The sequence below is a fragment of the Lissotriton vulgaris genome, chromosome 2_1, assembly GCF_964263255.1.
Source record: "Lissotriton vulgaris chromosome 2_1, aLisVul1.2, whole genome shotgun sequence".
NCBI classification, from domain to species: domain Eukaryota; kingdom Metazoa; phylum Chordata; class Amphibia; order Caudata; family Salamandridae; genus Lissotriton; species Lissotriton vulgaris.
Window position 1 is genome coordinate 361,002,317 of NC_141687.1, and position 21,741 is coordinate 361,024,057.

General features: G+C 47.8%; 1 protein-coding gene across 1 annotated transcript in view; it reads left to right on the forward strand.

Annotated features, from left to right (window-relative positions):
• SPAG5 (sperm associated antigen 5) overlaps positions 1-21,741 on the forward strand; it is a 643,746-nt gene that overhangs the window by 134,636 nt on the left and 487,369 nt on the right. The window contains exon 10 of the mRNA XM_086955159.1: positions 5,360-5,452. Coding sequence (XP_086811285.1) covers positions 5,360-5,452 — 93 coding nt within the window. The remainder of the gene's footprint in view (positions 1-5,359; positions 5,453-21,741) is intronic.

The following is a 21,741-nucleotide window of genomic DNA, read 5'->3' on the forward strand; positions in this document are numbered from 1 at the left end:
TTGCATGGTAATGAGGCTTTTGTTGTATTTCGCCCCTTCTTAGGCCCCTGCTGCTCCTCTCTGACTTTCATTGGAGTCGCCCGGCCCCCACAGAGCAGCTGAGTCTCTGAGTCGCGCTGCTGCAACTGGCAGTGATTGCAGACACTCTTTAAATTGTTTTTTATTTTAAAGCAGTGGTACGATGTCTGCAAAGTCCGCGGGCCGCCAAGGAAGGCTTACTATGAGTACCCGTAAACTAAGGCAACATAGGGTACATTGGGAGGATTCTCCATCTGAGGCATCCTTCAGGCTCAGAGCCATACCATGCTCATCCAGAACCAGGCAGTTATTTGTAAGTTGTTCGCCTAGCCCTAAATTGACCTTTTCCCTAATTTTCCCATTCTCAATTCTATCAAATCTACCCCCACGTTGAGAATGTGACATGGTCATAACGCAGAAGTCATATACATTTACAATTCGGGTGACTGTTGGCCCTATTCAATATACCTTTTCCCATCAACACTGTTGGAAACCCTTGGCCAGATGTCCGAAAACTGAGGGGTGGTGCCCATATGCGGTACTTGGCTCATAAAACTAGACTAAACAGTTATGGGAGCAGTTCACAATCCTACCACTTGTTCCGTGGTACCCATAAGCTAATAATGGGAAGGAGCTTAACAAGCAAAAATAGTTCAATATCCCTAAAATGTAACTTCATTTTGCTCTTTAATTACTGTGTTTATACCATAATGTGTTCTTCCCAGTAGGGTTCAATGTTCCTTTGCTATTTTAAGTGCTGCTATGAAAAGTTAATCTGAATTATATTTTGAGAAATTGTGCAGATCCATATGAACCAGCTTTTTGTGGATATGAGACAACCTAATTTACAAAAATAGTATAAGACCCGATAATTCTTTATTGCGAATTACTAGATGCACTATGTTTTATCATCATTCAGTGCAGAGATGCTTTAAAAAAAAAAAAAAAAAAAAATATATATATATATATATATATATATATATATCCTACTGGCGGTCGCCAGTAAGTAGTTATAGTTAGGATTTTTTTCAATGTTAAATCTCAAAATTCTATTTGGAATAACTTTGGCGCCGGTTGACGAATCTGCCTGAAAATTTCCTCAAAATGGCCTCGTCGAGCTCCGGTCCTTCCCTGCAAGTTTGGGGGGGGCTGCGTCAAGCGGGGGCCGAGATAAAAGGGGGGTCCCAAAACGCGTTTTCCCCATGTTAATTTCCATAGGGCGGTCGATTTCACTTTTAGCTCGAACAGCTGAATGGATTTCCACCAAACTTGGCAAAATTGTAGGGACTGGTAGCCCGATGTGCCTTTGCTATGTCTCAAGATATGTGCTCCAGTGGATTTTGAGTAATTTAGGTTCAAAAAAATATATATATCTATGGCAGCGCCCCGGTACGCGCCCCGGTACGCGCACCGGGCGCGCTACGCGACTTGCGCACGGAAAGCTGATTGGCCCACCGGTGTCTGTAAACATTCCAAACAGTCCGGAGCGGCCGCCATCTTGTGTCTCGGTAGGATCGAGACACAAGAGGTGGCTAAAACAAAGGGGGAATTGACCATAATGGGGCAGAGTAGACCCCCCCTTGACCCCCTAGGTTTGATGTGGGGGCCATAAATTTTTTTTCCCCGATTTTCGCGGGGGGAGCGCCCGGTACGCGCACCGGGGAGCGTACCATGTAGAAAAAGAATGACAGTTTTTAAAAAAAGTAGCTGTTTTAAAAAAAAAATCTTTTTGTTTTTTTTATATATATATATATATATATATATACATACACATACATATATATAAATGCATATGCATATATATGCATATATGTGTATATGTGTGTGTCTAGAGAGAGGTAGAGAGGTAGAGGTGCAGAGGTAGAGAGGTAGAAATAGAGAGGTAGCGGTAGAGAGGTAGAGACTAGTAGAGAGAGAAGTAGAGAGAGGTAGAGAGGTAGAGAGTAGAGAGTGAGTATTAGAGAGTAGAGAGTGAGTAGTAGAGAGTAGTAGAGAGCAGTAGAGAGAGTAGCAGAGAGTGAATAGTAGAGAGTAGTAGAGTGAATAGTAGAGTGAGTAGTAGAGTGAATAGTAGAGTGAGTAGTAGAGAGTAGTAGAGAGTGAGTAGTAGAGAGTGAGTAGTAGAGAGTGAGTAGTAGAGAGCGAGTAGTAGAGAGTGAGTAGTAGAGAGTGAGTAGTAGAGAGTAGTAGAGAATGAGTAGTAGAGAGTGAGTAGTAGAGAGTGAGTAGTAGAGTAGTAAAGAATGAGTAGTAGAGAGTAGTAAAGAGTGAGTAGTAGAGAGTAGGAGAGTAGTAGAGAGTAGGAGAGTAGTAGAGAGTAGGAGAGTAGCAGAGAGTGAGTAGCAGAGAGTGAGTAGCAGAGAGTGAGTAGCAGAGAGTGAGTAGCAGAGAGTGAGTAGCAGAGAGTGAGTAGCAGAGAGTGAGTAGCAGAGAGTGAGTAGTAGAGAGTGAGTAGCCGAAAGTGAGTAGTAGGGAGTAGTGAGTAGCGAGTAGTAGGGAGTGAGTAGTAGAGTAGTAGGGAGTGAGTAGTAGGGAGTGAGTAGTAGAGTAGTAGAGAGTGAGTAATAGATAGTAGAGAGGAGTAGAGAGGAGTAGAGAGAGTAGCAGAGAGTGAGTAGTAGAGTGAGTAGTAGAGTGAATAGTAGAGTGAATAGTAGAGTGAATAGTAGAGTGAATAGTAGAGTGAATAGTAGAGTGAGTAGTAGAGTGAGTAGTAGAGAGTGAGTAGTAGAGAGTGAGTAGTAGAGAGTGAGTAGTAGAGAGTGAGTAGTAGAGAGTAGTGGAGAATATTCCAAAGTTTGGCACAGCACCACTTGCACAATGAGTCCAATCAAATCATATCACTTAGAGTCCTTATTGAAGCTCTGAATCTTGGTGTATATTCAAATGCTTTTATTTTCCTTAAGTTTATGTACCACAGCCAGACGAAACGTTTCGTTCTGTACAACAGAACTTCTTCAGGACGTTCTTATTTCCTTCAAGTTATGTCGGTATCCTGTTGTCATATAACTAGATATTTCTTCCAAATGTTAGACGAGACGTAAGTACATTCTTATTCAAAGTGACTAGGTATCAATTTTACCCACACAATTCGGGCAGACTTGAGTAATTTATAGCATCCTCAAAGTCAGTCTTTCAAAAATTCCAAAGTATAGGACATGATAATCCAAATCCAAATGTTTCTCAAGAAAAGTAATTTTCAATCGTTCGGAATATCGGTGTTTGGGCAGATATGACCCAGGGACCCCCAGTATGCAAGGGGAATTAGTCCCCCCTCTGCAAACGCGCCAGTGGCCTGCATTGGAGAGAGGTGTAAAAAGGGTGTGGCCTCATTACACCTCTCTGCAATGCAGCCCCCTGGCGCATACTGGAGGCTCCTGGTGGGCTAGTTGGCCCCCAGGGACCGCCAGTATGCAAGGGGAATTAGTTCTCCCCTCTGCAAACGCGACAGGGGGCTGCATTGCAGAGAGGTATAACAAGCGGCATAGCCTCATTACACCTCTGCAATGCAGCCCCCTGGCGCATACTGGAGGTTCCAGGTGGGCTAGTTGGCCCCCAGGGGCCCCCAGTATGCAAGGAGAATTAGTTACCCCTCTTCAAACCTGCACGGGGGCTGCGTTGCAGAGAGGTGAAAAAAGGGTTGTGGCTTTATTACACCTCTCTGCAATGCAGTCCCCTGGCGCATACTGGAGATTCCTGGTGGGCTTTCAGGTCTTACATAGTTAGGAATTAGCGTTAAAAAAACCTTTGAAATTCACTGAAAAAACCATAGGTTTCACACCAGTTATAGTTAGGAATTAGCATTTAAAAAACCTATTAAATTCACTGAAAAAACCATAGGTTTCACACCAGTTATAGTTAGCTGGAAATTTTACTGACATAAAACTATTGGAATTCCCACGTTAGTTAGTTGGACTCACTATAACTTGCGCGCCTGCAATGCACTGCTGATGACGTCACATATTACATCACTCATGACGTGGTCAGTGACATCACTCATGACATCACTGATGACACCATCCTTGTGACAGTGACAGACCTCCTTTCAGTGTAATGTAACCCTTGAAACACATATTCAAAAATAGAAACTAACATTTTCATAAAAATTGAGATACCCATACCAGTTACAACAACCAATTCAGTAATTCCACCATCTAGATACACATCCACTCATTCACCAACAGTTCTATATAGTCACTCATACATATACTCACTCATCATATGTAGTGATACACCTATACATCCTGTTGCACACCGACAGTCATCCAAAAGTTACTCACACACATAATCACACATGCAAATAAACTATTGAACATCCATTTACTTGCATATACAGCTATACACACACTACCACCTTACTTCTAAGGAAACTTACACATACTTACTCTCTTAAACAATGACTTATAGAAACACTTACTTATTTAAACAAGAACTCTTTCAATCTCTCTCTCACATATACTCACTCATATACATCAATACTCACATATACTAGATTAAAACATATGTAGTTACTGATAAAGACACTAGTGAGACAGTCATTCACTCACTAACACACACATATACACACTCATCCACCCATACAGTCCTGCACATATGCTGTCTTCAAAACACATACAAACAGTGAGTCAGTCATTGATGCATCTATGTGCTAAGTAACACCCCCACCAAACCATACAGACACTCATACTGATACTAAAAAAAAATCTAATAACCCATATACACACACGTAGCTACTCACCAACCCATGCAGCCACTTATACACAAAGTGAAACACTGATACAAACATTTAAATATTTAAACAATACTCGCTAATATATGTATTCACTAAGATACACTTAATAAGCCAGTCAACCAATCAATTTTTTTTTTTAAACATCCATTAAGACACTTATTTAAACATTTATTCTTCCATCGACCTTTACATATACATATATAAAACATATTTATTTTTCAGAAAGACACACATTCACTGGATGGTGTCATCAGTGATGTCATGAGTGATGTCACTGACCATGTCATGAGTGATGTAATATGTGACGTCATCAGCAGTGCATTGCAGGCGCGCAAGTTATAGTGAGCCCAACTAACTATAACGTGGGAATTTCAATGGTTTTATGTCAGTAAAATTTCCAGCTAACTATAACTGGTGTGAAACCTATGGTTTTTTCAGTGAATATATATATATATATATATATATATATATGTGTGTGTGTGTGTGTGTGTGTGTGTGTGTGTGTGTGTATGTATATGTATGATTGATGTATGTATGATTTTTCACATGATCCCATCTGCCATATGTGATATGACCTGTTGCTTACCTGAAGTTTCTACTTTTCCTCAGCTCCACAGGCAAAAAGATGTCATCAAATGCATCCAAAGCAGCCATGATCTCTGTCTGAATATGAAAGCTGACCGGGATTTAATGCAGGCGCAGGTTGGTGTTGCGATTCTGAGTAACCAGTCAATTACCCATAAATTATTGATCTTGCTTGTTGCTCCTTTAAAGTGCATCTAGCACTAGTCTCGTCATATAGTGCTGCAGCATTGTACCATTAACTGAAAACCTGATGGAGCATGCCTTCTCCAATATCTTGCATTTACAGTTTGTTTGCCTTACCTTAGATATTTACATGCTGAAACTCCCTTGGCTGGGCCAGTGTGTAGTGAAATATGACACACCAAGTTTTGAGATGTGTGGAGCATTCCTTATGGCTAATGGAGTCTATTCCCCGGAGGCGCAGCGGACGGGCGCAGCGGGCACGCCGGCGGCGCGCCGAAGGCGCGCCAAAGGCGAGCCAAAGGCGAGCCCGTCTTCGCCCGTCCGCGCCCGCCCGGGCCCAGGGGCCAGAACCCCTGGCCAACTTATCACCTACTCCGCACCTGCACTCAGGGAACTGCAATACCCCACCCCTCCGGTCCCACCAGATGCGGTTGAACGCGCAGCGTTCCTCGGGATTTCTAAACATCCCACCTGTCCCCACACCCGACCTGACCATAGTACCGGTCACCCCCATCCCACATTGCCCCCAAGGGTGCTCAGTTCTGACACCCACCTCCGAGTACTCTATCTAAACACTCGCTCCATGGTGAAACATCAGCTCGACTTATTCCTTCTGCTTACCACGGATAGACCTGATGTATTACTACTCACCGAAACTTGGCTTACCACAGACTCCCATCCTGACATCTTAGCTGCCCTCCCTCCAGACTACTATATTCTTAACGTCAACCGCCCTCTGAATCGCCCTGGAGGCGGAGTAGCGGCTATTATCCGCAAAGAGTTCAGATTTCTCACTTCTGCATCACTCACTCTACCTGGGACTGACAACCTAGTCGTTACACTCGAAACCACTGGTGGGGCACTTGCACTAGTACTACTCTATCGTCCCCCTCTGTCGATGCCATCTTTTCCTCTATCTTTGAGTGAACAGGTAGCTGACCTGCTCACGCATAATTCCAGAATCGCCATATTCGGGGATTTTAACTATTGGTATGACAGTGATCTTGCGGGGCCTCATGCTATGGAGCTGTTTGAAACCCTGACCAGCTTGAACCTTACCCAGCACATCACCTCACCGACGCACTCCAAAGGCCATATCCTAGACCATGTATGGACTCATAACCTTGCCTTGTCCTGCCCCAACATCTCCCCCTGTCTCTGGTCAGATCACTATCTGATAGAGGTGACCATCACAATCAAAGGGAGCATTAAGGCCCCTACCCTCCCTGGAGGACAATGCCGTAAATGGAATGCCTATGACGCCCAGGGCTTCCTCGACTTTGCATCCAACACCCGCCCTACCATCGACCCAACATCCGGCACCGACTCTATGGACGGCGCAATCTCCACCTGGTTGCGAGCGGCCAGCGATAAATTCGCTCCTCTCACCAGCTTTGCTCACACGAGGTGTGGCAACTCCCACCGCTGGTTTTCTGAGGAACTAAAAACCCTTAAATCAAAGCTGCGCCTCCTCGAACGCAAATGGAGACGGGGTTACTCCACAGAGAACCGCGCAGAGTATGTGATAGCCCGTAACGAATACAAAAGTGCTATCATAAAAGCTAAGGCCTCACATATCTCCGAAAGAATCAACTCAGCCTCTAACAAATCTAAAGAAATCTTTAAAATCATGAATGACTTCTCCTCTGACCAAAGAATTCTTCCCTCTCAGGCTCCCACCCTAGATACTTGTAATGCGCTTAACACCTATTTCGTTCAGAAAATCGCTGACATTAAGAGCGCCATCTCCTCGTCCATCCCCCCTAGTTGCCCCGACCCCTCCCCCCTTAACCCTTCCATCTTCACCCAGTTCCCAGCTATCACTCTCAGCACTCTCACTGAGCTCACAACCCGCATCAAATCTGGCTCTCCCGATGACTGTTGTCCCCCCTCGGTACTTAGGGCAGTCTTCTCAGCTCTACCAGACAGTATTCTCCCTCTCTTAAACACTGCCCTTAGCACTGGCACGGTCCCCTCTGCGTTCAAACAGGCCATATTGGTTCCTCTTCTAAAGAAAGCTGGAGCTGACCCTGCCAACCCAGCCAATTATAGGCCTATCTCCCTTCTACCCTATTCTTCTAAACTACTGGAGGCCTATGTCACAACCTGTCTGTCAGCGTTCATTGAGAGCTCCGGCTTCCTGGAACCTAACCAGGCAGGTTTCAGACCAGCCCACTCTACCGAGGCAGTCATTGTAAAAGTCTTCGATACCCTTCGGGAGAATGCCGATAGAGGGTCCCCCCAGGCACTAATCCTTCTGGACCTCTCGGCCGCGTTCGACACGGTGGATCATGACATCTTACTCCACGTGTCGGACAAGCAGGCATCCAGGGCCCTGCACAGGACTGGATTAAGTCCTTCCTTTCTGGCAGAGTGCAAACAGTCCACCTAGGCCCCTTCACTGCAACCCAGGTACCCACCACCTGCGGAGTCCCTCAGGGATCCTCCCTTTCACCTCTGCTCTTTAATCTGTATCTTCGCCCGCTAATTCAGTCACTAAGCAACTGGAACTGCACTGTCCTCAACTATGCAGATGATATGCAGATCATCTTTCCCTTAGACACCCCGGATGCGACATCCAATTTCCAGGCTGTAATGCTGCACATCCAACAATGGATGATGTCTAATCAGCTTAAACTAAATCCGGAAAAAACAGAACTCCTCTTGCCTTGCACTAGCTCTGCCCATTGGGGACCCCAATTCTGGCCAGTTGAACTGGCCATTGCCCCTACTCCATCGAGTTCAGTAAAAAGCCTGGGTGTCACCATTGATAAAGATCTTTCCTTGAAAACTCATGTTGGAGCCATTATCTCTGCTAGTATGTTCCAGCTTCGCAAAATCCGGAAAATTACTCATCTGCTTTCTCACGAGGCCTTGGTGCAAATTGTCATCTCCCTCGTTCTCTCCCGTCTTGACTTTTCCAACGCCCTTTACTGGGGCCTTTCCAGGTCCCTGCTCCACCGTCTCCAGATGGTGCAGAACCAGGCAGCAAGGCTCATATGCAAAGTCCCCAAATGGCAATCTGCTAGACCTCTCCTGGCCAAGCTGCACTGGCTTCCCATTGAGCAAAGGGCCGCCTTCAAAATCGGATGCATAACCTACAAAGCACAGCACACCAACTGCCCGACCTTCCTGAAATCCCTCATCAACCCTCATCGTCCGACCCGCAACCTCCGCTCTGCCCAACTTCATCTTCTTACCTCCCCAGTGTTCAAGTTAAAAAAATTGGGCGGCCGGAGATTCAGCTTCCTGGCACCTAAGCTGTGGAACTCCATCCCCCCACACATTAAAACCTCTGACACCTTGCTGAGCTTCAGAAAAGGCTTAAAGACCTGGCTCTTCTCAAACTCTTACTAGCCCTTTTTCCTGCCCCAATTTCAATCTCAGCGCCAGGAAACCTCCGGTGTCAGTGCGCTTTACAAATGCAGCCTAACATTAACATTAACATTAACATTCTCAAACGTGGAGCTTGGCACAGATCTTTGGCATAGGTATCTAAGATGTGATGAATTATACAGGTTGGCACTGTAAAGGTATTTACCATGCATGTCTGTTAGGAGTTAGCTGGAGGTTGGTTGTATTAGTTTTGTAGAGGGACCAGTTGAGGTGCCATGTGCTCCATATTAGGAGCATATGTTTAGATCTTGCCTTGTTTGGTTGTACAAAACAAATTCCTTTGAGGCAGTATGGAGGCGCTTCTGTTGATAAATGTAAATGTATGTATACTTGTAAAGCGCACTATCACCTGACAGGCATCTTGGCGCTGTATACCGCTGTGGAACCCGTCCTGCTTTCCCTGTGAGATGCTCCTTACTGGGCACCCCTAAGGTGAAACCAGGCATCCCAGCGCTTTAGGGCCGGTGTGAAGATTAAGCAAGCTATTGCCCTGAGCTGCAGAGTGGGGACCCATGATTAGAGTAGTCACCGAGGCAAGAATTATCGAGTCCGTGGACATTGAGCCCAAGACCCTGCCACGTCAGGAATTGAACCCTGGTCCCGGGCAGACCTCGGCATCAGGGTCTGCCGCTCTAACCATTGAGCCACACTTCTCCACTAGCAGCAGAGTGAGGAACCCTGCTGTACCGGGAGTGCCCAGAAATGAGTGAAGCAGTGTTAGGTGTGGTGTTACACCAAGGCACCAAGCGTGGTGTTCCAACAACACTTTCTCTGATGATGTTCATCAGTTGCTGATTAGATATAACTCACTTCTCTTCCAGGGGATCCTCATCGAAGTAATAAACACTGAATATTCCCGCCCATGTGTGGAGAACCCGGAAATATTAAAAAATTATATATGAAAAAAGATATATACATAACAAACCACCATTCCTGGCTGCTCCTGGTTTCTAAGTTGCGGCAAGCCTGCGTGGGTGCGGGACACCCTTCGAAATACAATCCAAGTTTATCCAGTATTTGGGTGTCTTTCATAGATTCACATGCCTGAATCATTCCCCGTCGTCTAGACGGGAGCCTCCGGTATATAGAAAAGTAATGTCCTAAGACATACATAAAGAGGATAGGTCTAAGGGTCTAACCTTAGTAACCTATCTAGGTCCTTATGCAGGAAGGACCAAACAGAGCAGGCTCCAGGGTCCCACCTTGGTAGCCTATCTGTGTCCTTTTGTAAAAAAGGACCAAAATAAAAGGAACAACCTATCAGCTACTACCTCCCTCTAGAACCTTCCTGTGAGGAGCCTCAGTCTCTCAGATTTTCTACTGCACGTTGTGCTAGGGAGTCTCCACCTGAGTTCTCCTCAGGAATATCGGATTTTCTTCAAACTTCACAGTTTTTTCGACTTTCTTACTATGGCTGATGTCAAGAAGAGAGCACTTTTCCGTCCCTGTGCCTCCTGTGGTAAACTAAGGCTCTACGTGGACGACGAACATGAGGAATGCCTGTATTGCCTCTATCCTCACCACAAGACCATAGACTGCAAGATATGCCGTAAGTTCTCCGTCAAAACCCAGAAAGACCGGGAAGGGAGACTTCTAATCTGGCTGAACAGGCTTAAAGACAAACCGGAAAGCGACCTCATTTCCGAAGGTGAGAGCATGTCTGGCGCCTCACAGCTTTCCCTGAAGAGGCCTAGGGCTTCCTCGCCTGGCCACTCAGCAACCCCTCCTAAGAAGTCCAAAAAGTCTTCAGAGGGCAAGCCTGCCGTATCTAGCAAGGACCTTCCTGTCCCCAGGAAGCAACCACTGCTTACGGTGACAACGGCGCAATCGGCGACCACCTCATCGCTTAAGACCGTCTCAACATCGACGACGACGGTATCGACGACGATGGCATCGTCGGCGTCCTCCTCGTCGACGACTCTAACTTACTCGTCGTCAGCAGGACGACCGATTTCATCCTCCGCACCGTCGGCGACAAGACAGTCGACGAGGACGTCGACGACGGCACCGTCGACGAGAACGTCGACGACAGCACCGTCGACGAAGACGTCGACGATGACACCATCGACGAAAGTCACACCGTCGACGAAGCCGTCGACGAGGGGCACTCCGTCGACGAAGGGCGCTCCGTCGACGACGGCGCCGACGACGAAGCAGTCGACGAAGGAAATACTGCATAAGGCACCGTCGACGAGAGAGTCGTCGACGAATGCACCGTCGACGAAGACCATATCGACGGCTGCTGGTACCTGGAAAGAATCCGAGCTCCTGTCACATGCAATGGACGCTCAGACTTCCCACGTCTCCATTAGGATCACCAAAAGGCAGATCACTCCGGAGATGACCTCGCCTAGTAAGGTCCAACAGCTGACGCCATCCTGCTTCTTACAGGACCAGGAGCCGGAGGAGGAGGAGGAGTTTACCCAGGCCACTAGCCCTTCAGATCTGATTGTCAAGTGCCAGAGTACGGACGAAGAGCAGGAGGTTGAGGAATCGACTCCTCCAGTAGTGTCTACCCAAGCCCACACCCAGGTGACCCCAATGGTGTGCTTGCCAGCCTCCTTAGTTGCAGACTTGAGCTTTCTCGTTCAGGACTACAAACAGCGGTTCCCGCAGAAAGCCACCCCTGCTGTTCCACCAACCCCGCAGCCAACTGTGACCGTTCCTGCGCAGGGTACAAGACCCAGGCCCCCTCCACTGGTTCTTCCTAGGACACAGGACCCGGCTCAAGACCCTGTCTCGTCCGAGGAAGAGGACAGGGAACATGAAGAAGGGGAAGTCCGAGATGATGATACGGACGTGGATGCAGACCAGGACTATGTCACTCACTCTCCAGCCTCTCCGGAGCCGCAATCCTCTGAGTCTCCACCTGCAGATATTGGAGGTTTCCATAACCTCATGGAAAGGGCTGCCAAAAGGTTCCATATGTCAATGGAATCTCAGGAAACTGAATGTTTCCTCTATGACTTTAAAGAACCAACTAAGAAAACGACTAGATCGATCCCGATCATAGACTATCTACTAAAACAGGGCAAGCAGCTCATGCAATCTCCAGCTTCCCTGCAGGTAATCGTACCCAGACTGGATAAAAAATACAGAGCTACATCGTCCGCTCCAGCATGCCTTACGGGTCACCCCAAGGCGGACTCTGTGGTCACCCAGGCGGCGCAGAAGAACTCGCGTAACCCTGCATCACCTTTATCGACACCACCAGATAAAGAAGGCAGGAAGTTGGATGCAGTTGGGAAACGCTTTTCCACTACCTCTGCGACAACGGTAAAGATTGCCAATTCCATCGCCCTTCTCGGGCGTTACAACCGCCAACTCTGGGCGGATATCGCCCCCTACATTGCCGACCTACCAGAAGATGTTAAAGCGGAGGCACACTCGCTCCTCCTTGAGGGCCAAACATCGGCTTCAGAACTGATAGACTGCGCCATTGACGTGGCCATGACTGGATTCAGACAGCTGGCGGGCGCCGCTGTCCTACGACGCCAAGGCTGGCTTAAGGCCACCTCTTTCAGACAGGAGGTTCAGACCAAAATCTTAGATATGCCCTATGATGGCGATCATCTGTTCGGCGAGAAGATTGACGAAGCCCTCACTACAATTAAAAAAGACACTGACACAGCCAGAGCCCTAGGAACTCTGCAATCTCGCACTCAGTCCTTTCGTGCCAACAGGGGGAGGGGACAATCCTCCTATAGAGGATCTTATCAAAAAAAGTCCTCTTACTCTTACTCACAGGGTAAGACGCAATTTCAACAGCGCCAAAACCAGTCGGGACGTCAGTCCTCCTTCAACAAATCGTCCTACAGAGGAAAAGGACAGAAGAGACCAGCAGGCAATCGCCAATGACTCTCCCAATTGGCCAACCCCTCCACCATCGCTTCCCTTGCGTCTCGGAGGGAAACTTTCTTTTTACCTTCAAAACTGGCGGCAAATAACGACAGACCGGTGGGTTCTACAACTCCTTCAATTCGGCCACTCTCTAGAATTCCTCTCAAACCCTCCTCGGACACCACCTATCAAGCGTCCTCACAGACACCTACGGCTGCTTCTGCAAGAAATAACATCCATGCTCCAGAAGGGCGCAATAGAAAAAGTTCCACACGCCCAGATGGGGGAGGGCTTCTACTCCCACTTCTTCCTCATCCACAAGAAAGGGAAGAAATGGCGACCAATTCTCGACTTAAGAGCTCTCAACGTGTTTCTAAAGAAGCAGTCGTTTCGGATGGTCACGCTCCAAGAGATCCTGGGACTCCTGGAAAAAGGCGACTACATGACATCACTCGACCTACAGGACGCCTATTACCACATCCCTATCCTCAAGGGACACAGACAGTTCCTAAGGTTTGCAGTCGCAGGGGTACACTACCAATTCCGCGTCCTCCCCTTCGGCCTCAAATCTGCTCCAAGGATCTTTACGAAATGCCTTTCTCCTGTCGCAGCCTATCTCCGCCAGCAGGGACACCAGGTCTTCCCTTACCTGGACGACTGGCTGGTAAAGGCTCCGTCGAGAGCAGCCGCAGCCGCATCTTCCAGCGCCTGTCTGCATCTTTTCCGCCGCCTCGGCCTGACCCTCAACAGGGAAAAGTCATCCCTGACACCAGCCCGAGTCATCACCTTTCTAGGAGCGACCCTGGACACGGACTGCACGAAGGCCTTTCCATCACAGGAGAGAAAGTCGAAACTCATCTCCTTGGCCAAGTCAGTGGCATCCAAAAAGGCTCTGAACGTCCGCCTCTTCAAATCGCTCCTCGGCATGATGTCGTCATGTATCCTACTCATCCCACACTGCCGCCTAAAAATGCGCCCACTACAGGAAGAACTGTCAAAACAGTGGACGCAAGCGGCGGGATCCTTCGAGGACCGCTTACGAGTCACCCAACCTCTAATCAACAGTCTACAATGGTGGACATCAGACAAACACCTATCGCAAGGACTACCGTTCCTGCTTCCGGCACAACCGCATATCATCACCACGGACGCATCCTTGGAAGGCTGGGGTGCAGTCCTGCAAGAACTGCAGACCAACGGAAAATGGACGCCACAGGAGTCCAAGCTCCACATCAACATTCTAGAGCTACGGGCAGTCTTCCTGGCGCTCCAGTCGTTCCTCCCGCGCATCAGAAACTCCCCAGTGCTAGTCAGGACGGACAATACCACGACTATGCACTACCTGAACAAACAGGGAGGGACGCGCTCGCTCTCTCTCTCTCGAGAATCTCAGAGGGTTTGGAACTGGCTTCTACAACATGGCATCACCCTCAAAGCCGAATACGTTCCAGGCAAGGACAACGTCCTGGCGGACGCCCTCAGCAGAGAACAGTCCCTATCCCACGAATGGGAGTTAGACGAGAGTGCATTGATCCACATCTTCACGAAGTGGGGGACACCACAGATAGACCTCTTCGCCACCAGGGAGAACGCCAGATGCCCAAGCTTCGCAAGCAGGCTTCCCCAACCAGGAACACTAGGGAATGCATTTTCAATAGCTTGGCAGAACGTGTTTGCTTACGCCTTTCCGCCATTCCCACTGATACCCAGGGTAATCAGGAAAATGAAATCGGAGCCCTGCACTCTAATCCTCATCGCCCCATCCTGGCCGAGGCAGCACTGGTACACGGAGCTCCATCGTCTATCAGTCCACCCGCCTCTTCGTCTTCACAGTCACCCAACCCTACTCACGATGTCTCACGGGCAGGTTCTCCACCCGAACCTGGGCCCTCTGAAATTGTCAGCCTGGCTCCTGACTACCGTGAGTTCAGCCATCTAGACATTCCACAAGAGTGCAAAGATGTCCTGTCCAACGCCAGAGCTAACAGCACAAAAAAGACTTATACTCTCAAGTGGAAACGCTTCTGCGTCTGGTGCGACAAGGAAGGTCTACACCCCTTCCGGGTCACTCCCCAACAACTCCTGCCATACCTTCTACACCTGGCGCACTCAGGCCTTGCCCATGCGTCCATCAAGGTCCACTTGGCAGCAATTTCTAGGTTCACTCGAACTTCTAGGGGCCCTTCTCTGTGGGCGGACAGACTCATTAAACAATTTCTGAAAGGCCTCTTTAGGTCCTTCCCTAGACCAAAACCTGTCCCTCCAATGTGGCAGCTCAACATAGTTCTTCACCAGCTGATGAGGCATCCCTTCGAGCCTATCCACAAGTCTGACATCAAATTCCTGTTGTGGAAGACAGCCCTCCTACTTGCACTGACCTCGGCCAGAAGAGTAGGCGAGTTGCAGGCCTTTTCCATCCAGGACCCATTCCTTCAATTCAAAGAGGACAGAGTCATCCTGCGTACCAACCCACGATTCATACCCAAAGTCCCTTCGGACTTCCATCTTAATGAGCCCGTGGTTCTTAAATCATTCTTTCCGAACCCATCTACTCCGGCTGAGAGATCACTGCACTCTTTAGACCTTCATAGATGCCTAAAATTCTATCTTGATAGGACGAGACAATTCAGGAAGTCATCCCAACTCTTTGTCGCATTCAGCAGACCTAGGAAGGGCATTCCCTTAACTAAACAGAGTATATCAAGATGGATCTCCTCAGCCATAACTCTCTGCCACGAGAAGGCAGGGCGACCTCTGGACTCACGGGCCAAAGCCCACTCCACCAGAGCCATGTCTACGTCTGCGGCACTGTTTGCTGGAGTGCCACTCCTGGACATCTGTAGAGCGGCGACCTGGAAGTCCCCGCATACCTTCACCAGGCACTACTGCTTGGACGCTGAGCTGACGAAAGACGCAGCAGTGGGCAGAGCAGTGCTTCGCCATCTATTCCAGTGAGGTGAGCCCTCCTGCTTCCCACCATCCTTGACTGGTATGCACATTTCTTTGTTACTAGATTCTGCATGACATTGTATGCTGTTGTTTTTTCCTACAGTCACAAATGTTCATTTCTGCAGTAATATACTTTCTGTATCTTCACAGAATGTGCATATTGTATTGCTTGCTACTCTGATTCAGGCATGTGAATCTATGAAAGACACCCAAATACTGGATAAGAAATGCGTTACTTACCTGTAACAGCAGTTATCCAGTATTAGTGTCTTTCATAGATTCACATGCACCCTCCCGCCTCCCCTGGAAGGACTCACCTCTCTCTACAGGTTTACACCTATCCAACTTGGTGCGTACGAAAATCTGAGAGACTGAGGCTCCTCACAGGAAGGTTCTAGAGGGAGGTAGTAGCTGATTGGTTGTTCCTTTTATTTTGGTCCTTTTTTACAAAAGGACACAGATAGGCTACCAAGGTGGGACCCTGGAGCCTGCTCTGTTTGGTCCTTCCTGCATAAGGACCTAGATAGGTTACTAAGGTTAGACCCTTAGACCTATCCTCTTTATGTATGTCTTAGGACATTACTTTTCTATATACCGGAGGCTCCCGTCTCGACGACGGGGAATGATTCAGGCATGTGAATCTATGAAAGACACTAATACTGGATAACTGCTGTTACAGGTAAGTAACGCATTTCTTCTCCCTTTACGAAGAAAATACGCAGGCTACTTCTGGATGCTTAAGTGTTCTTTATTTAAGGCACCGTGCAGGAAAAACGACCTTTATTAAGGCTCCACTCGACGCGTTTCGAGGATACAACCTCGAGCGTGAGTGTTTGTGTTCAAGTGAATTAAGTACTGTCACATATTCATAGACACAGTAAACAGACTCCCAAGTTTGAACAATTTACGGAGCTACATTTCAACTGGTAACTTCATACATGATTTTCAACATAATTTTGTCAAAAAATACCATTATAAATCATGGCAGAATTAACATGTTGCACGTAAATAAAACTTTAGGTGATCGTGTTGTTAAACGCGTGTTGGCACATACATTTCATTTTGAGCATTTCAGTAAATGACATTATAGCCCAAGTGGGCATCTCCATGCTACTTGCTGGTTGCGCATTCAGCCAACAGATTCATGTGCAAGCTGTCAATAAAATATTTCAATTCAATCCTGCGCCAGCGCATTAGATGCCAGCCCAGTCTGAAACGCCTATGTGCTATGTATTCAGTCTTAATTACGCCCCAGTGGGCAAAAATATAAGGCATACTTGATCAGACTGTTTCAGCCTGAAGAGGAAGATCACCAAGTCCCATATTTCATTCATTCCCAACTACCATACGTGATTGTGAAGTCAGACGACCGTGAAATGCATTCTCCTATTCAGCTTTTCATAGATCTGTGAAGATAAACAAAAACCTGTGACTGGATGTGCAAAAGTGAATTAAAACTACCACATACATCTCACAAACCATTAAAATTTCATCGAGCTAAAGTGATACTGTTGTATAAAAAGTATTCTCAACTAAACCGCTATCCCAGGTGCACTGCCAGTTCCTCATCAAGATTATGTCCTCCTGGCTGCATGGTATGATACTTAATGAGTCTGGACTCTAATCTGCGCAGTTCCTGCAGCCTGTCACCACCCCGCTCTCTGAGGGGGACTGACAACAGGACGCAGAAAGACAAAAGGCTAGCATTGCTTTTATGATGTGACTCAAAATGCCTAGCAATGGGATAGTGCTTCTCTCCTTTTGTAATTGCCCTCATATGTTGTAATACTCTGTCTTTTGCCGGATGGTTGGTGCTCCCAATATAGTACAATTGGCAAGGGCATTTCAGGGCATATACTGCATGGTCAGTCAGACATGATGTGTGTGTCAGAATTTTAAAAGGGTCACAGTCTTTGGAGAGTTTAACCTCTTTGGTGTTCCCACTGAATCTGCAGGCTTTGCACTTCCCGCAGACGTAGAATCCCTTAACAGGGTTCGTTTTTGTTTTCCGGGGATCAAAGTGGTGCAGACCATATCTATAAGAGATTTGGCTCTCCTATACGTTATTTGTGGATGTTCACTGATTCCTTTAGCTAGGTCCTTATCCAGTTTAAGGACATTCCAGTATTTGTCTATGGCTCTCCTAACTTCTCTAGCTTGTCCATGGTAATCAGTGATAAATCTAGAGGGGGTGTTTTCAGGGTTGCCTGTACTTTTGTTTTTATCTTTAAGGAGACTTTCCCTGTCAAGGATATTGGTTTTCTTTATGGCTGAGTCAATACATCTTTTACCATATCCCCTCTGCCTGAATCGTTCTGTCATGATGCCCACCTCCATTGCGTAATCTTTTTCGTTGGAGCAGTTACGCTTCGCACGTAAAAATTCGCCCATTGGTATGGAATTAACTAAGTTGCTGGGATGACAGCTCTGGGCGTGGAGGAGACTGTTGCCTGCAGTCTCCTTCCTGAACAGAACAGAGGATAAGAAATTATCGACAACCTTGAGCTTGAGATCGAGAAAGTCAACCTCCTTGTTGTCCACGTGACAAGTGAATGAGAGATTGAGCTTGTTATTGTTAAGGGTTTTCACAATGTCAAGTGCTTCATCACTGGTCCCATTCCAGATGACGAAGATATCGTCTATATATCTGAGCCACTTAATGACTCTTGTCTGATACTCTTGGGACTGCCGGACCACCTGCTCCTCCCACCAGCCTAGGTACAACCCTGCAAAGCTGGGGGCAAAGCAGGATCCGATCGCAGTCCCAAGCAGTTGGTGGTAGATCTCCCCATTAAATATGAAAAAGTTTTGAGTGAGACTCAACAGAGCCATATCCAATACCATTTCAGTATGTAGAAGGTATGATATGGATCTTTCCTTCAAGAGTGTCTGCACGCCTCTATCCCTAACTGATGTGGGATGCATGTGTATAAGCTATTGACATCCAAAGTCATCAACAGCCACCCTTGTGTCCATCCTATACCCTCTATTTTCCTCAAAGTCCCCGGAGTCTTTCAGGTATGAGGGGAGATTTTGCACAAGCGGTTGCAGGAAGAAGTGCACGTACCTAGACGTGTTCTCCCAGCAACTCCCTCTGGAAGAAACAATTGGTCTACCCGGGCGTCTAGTTAAACAAGTGTTTAACAAGACCCCCGGGTAGACCAATTGTTTCTTCCAGAGGGAGTTGCTGGGAGAACACGTCGAGGTATGTGGACTTCTTCCTCGACGTGTTCTCCCAGCAACTCCCTCTGGAAGAAACAATTGGTCTACCCGGAGGTCTAGTTAAACAAGTGTTTAAATATACAGCTCTATATATGTACAAACATATATGATTTTTTCTCATACCAATGCAGCTCACATTTAGGAGGCTAAACAATGTAATAAAATGCAGTCACTGCTTTTGCACACATACATAACATAAAGGTTTTTTACCTTTACTCAATGTCTTTTGATATCAAAGTAAGGTTTAATCCATTTTTTGTGGCAGAAAGATTTATTTTCTGTCAAAAATGCCTTCTTTGTTTGACTTTTGCCCAACCTGTGGCAAAATGAAGGCCAAGTCAGACATACTTGAAGTGTGCATTTTCTGCCTCCCTGACTCTCACTCTCCTGCCTCCTGTCAACACTGCAGGAAACTATCTAGAAGAACCATCAAAGACAGGGAGAGAATCCGTCTTTACGGCCTCTCAGAAAGAGGTACGTCTCCTGTAAGGAGAAAAAAGAGAACGTGTTCGACGTAGAGGAGCAAGGTCCCGATATGTCTCCTTCGGCGTCAGGCTCGATGTCGAAGGTACCGGCGGCGGAGTCATTGTCTAGGACCTTGGCTCAGGAGCGTCATCCTTCAACTTCGAGGGCCAAGTCTCCATTGGCGTTAGAAAGGCGTCCGACGTTGAGACAAGATCCTCCGCCGTCGACACTTCAGAGACGAGCGACGCCGAGACAGTGATCATCGACATGAAGACGTAAGCCTCCAATCGTCGACGTCGGGACCCAAGTCCCCGTCAGCGTCTCAACACAGATGGCGTCGAAGCACAGGTCGTCGGCTTTTAACTCCTCGACATCGAGACAGACGCTTCTGTTGATGTCAGCAAGACAGTAGACTTCGAGGCAGGCGTCTCCGTCGGTTTTACAGCCGACGTCGAGGCAAAGTCCTCTGTCGAAGAAAAGGCATTCGAAGTCGAGGCAGAGTCCTCTGTCCAATGAAAAGATCGACGTCGAGACTGGAGTGTCCGTCAAGGAAAAGATCGGCATCAAGATAGGAGTCTCCATCGAAAAGGATGCGTTCGACGTCGAGGCAGAGTCCTCCGTCGAAGCGAAGGTGATCGAAGTCGAGACACGGGTCTCCGCCGAGGCAATCTGCTTCAAGGCGCAGGTATCCGCCGGGAACAAAAAGGTTGAAGCCAAGACAAACATCTCCGTCCCAGACGACGTTGAGGCAGAGGTCTCCGTCGGTATCGGTCCCTGTAAGCTTCCCTCTGTCTACTTCATCGACGTCGAGAGCAGGCTCCCATCGTTCCATTGCCAGGTCCGGTTCTCAAAAGGTGATTTCATCCTCAAGTAGCCAGGATTCTCCCTCTTGGCGTCAATCGGTAGAAAAGACTCATCAGGAAGGACGGAAGTCTCCCTCTACACTGCGTTCTCCTGTTAGAGAGAATACTCCATCCATTCACCTCTCTCCCAGATGGATGCGAACACTGCACCACTGGGCAGAGCCTACGTAGTCAGTAGACATTAGGCAGGGTCCGAGTCCTGATCAGAGGTCCCCTCTGGCTCGCCTAGCGCAAGATGCAAATCTTTCTCCGCCAAGAGGTAGAGCTCGTACTCGCTCTCCAGCACCACCGTCCAGGAGAACAAGATCACGCAGCAGGAGGCGGCACAGATCTCCAACGCCTTCCACCTCCTCAACATACTCCTTACCAACAGTTCACTGTCGAGAATCTCTCCTGTGGACGATGTGAGCACATTCCAGGATGTGCTTTCCAGGGGGGCTAGCAAGCTGAACGTTCCTATGACAGTTCAGCAGTGTACTTTGGTTATTTTTGAAACCTTGAACCAGTAGACGTCTTCTCGACCATTGCTTCATTGGTACCGGGGCTACTTAAACCGGTCATGGACATCTTCCTTACGCCGGCCACTCTCAAGACTGCACCGGCGAGAATTCTAAAAAAGTACCGTCTGCCGGAGAGGGATCCCTCCTTCCTGAAGTCCGATCCACACCGGATTCTGTGATTGTGGCTGCAGCTAGAAAGACCCACTCAGTGGCATCCTCGTCTACAGTACCACCAGACAAGGAGAGCTGCACACAAGATTCATGGGGGAGAAAAGTATGCAGCACTTCTGCATCCATGCTTAAAGTTGCCAGTGCATCAGCTCTATTTCGGCGCTACGATAGAGCTTTGTGGGACTCTCTCCAGCGTTTTACAGAAAAACTGCCCAAGGAAGACCATAAGGACTTCAAGGAGGTTTTACAGGAGGGCAGCTTGGAGGCGAACCAAGTGATTAGTGCTGCGGCGGATGGAGATACACTTTCAGCCCACTCCTCCGCCCACAGAATTTGTGCCAGAAGATCTTCCTGGCTTCACCTTACAGCACTGAAGCCAGAAGCGCAAGCCCGGATTCTCAACCTTCCATTTTTCGTTTCATTGTTGTTCGGCTCGCACACCGATGAAGAGATGGCACGGATGAAGACCGAGCTAGATACCCTAAAAGCGGTGGGGCTTGGAAAGAAAAAGGAGTTTTGTCGCCGTTACTGCAATACTGATCGTCGCTCCTTCCAACAGAGGGTTCAAACCCCTCATCGGCAAAAGAACCAAAACCAACAAGGCCAAAAGAACCAAAACCAACAAGGCCAGCAGAAGTCACAGTATCAAGGTCGTCGATCCAACAGGGGAAGAGGAGCCAACCGTCAGTCCTCTACCTCTACTAAAGCTCCAGCCAAACAATGAGTGCCCGCTTCCTCCATCACCGTCCACCACTCCAGTAGGGGGAAGTGTTGCGAATCCTCTGCAAGAGTGGCAAGCTATCACGAAGGACCAGTG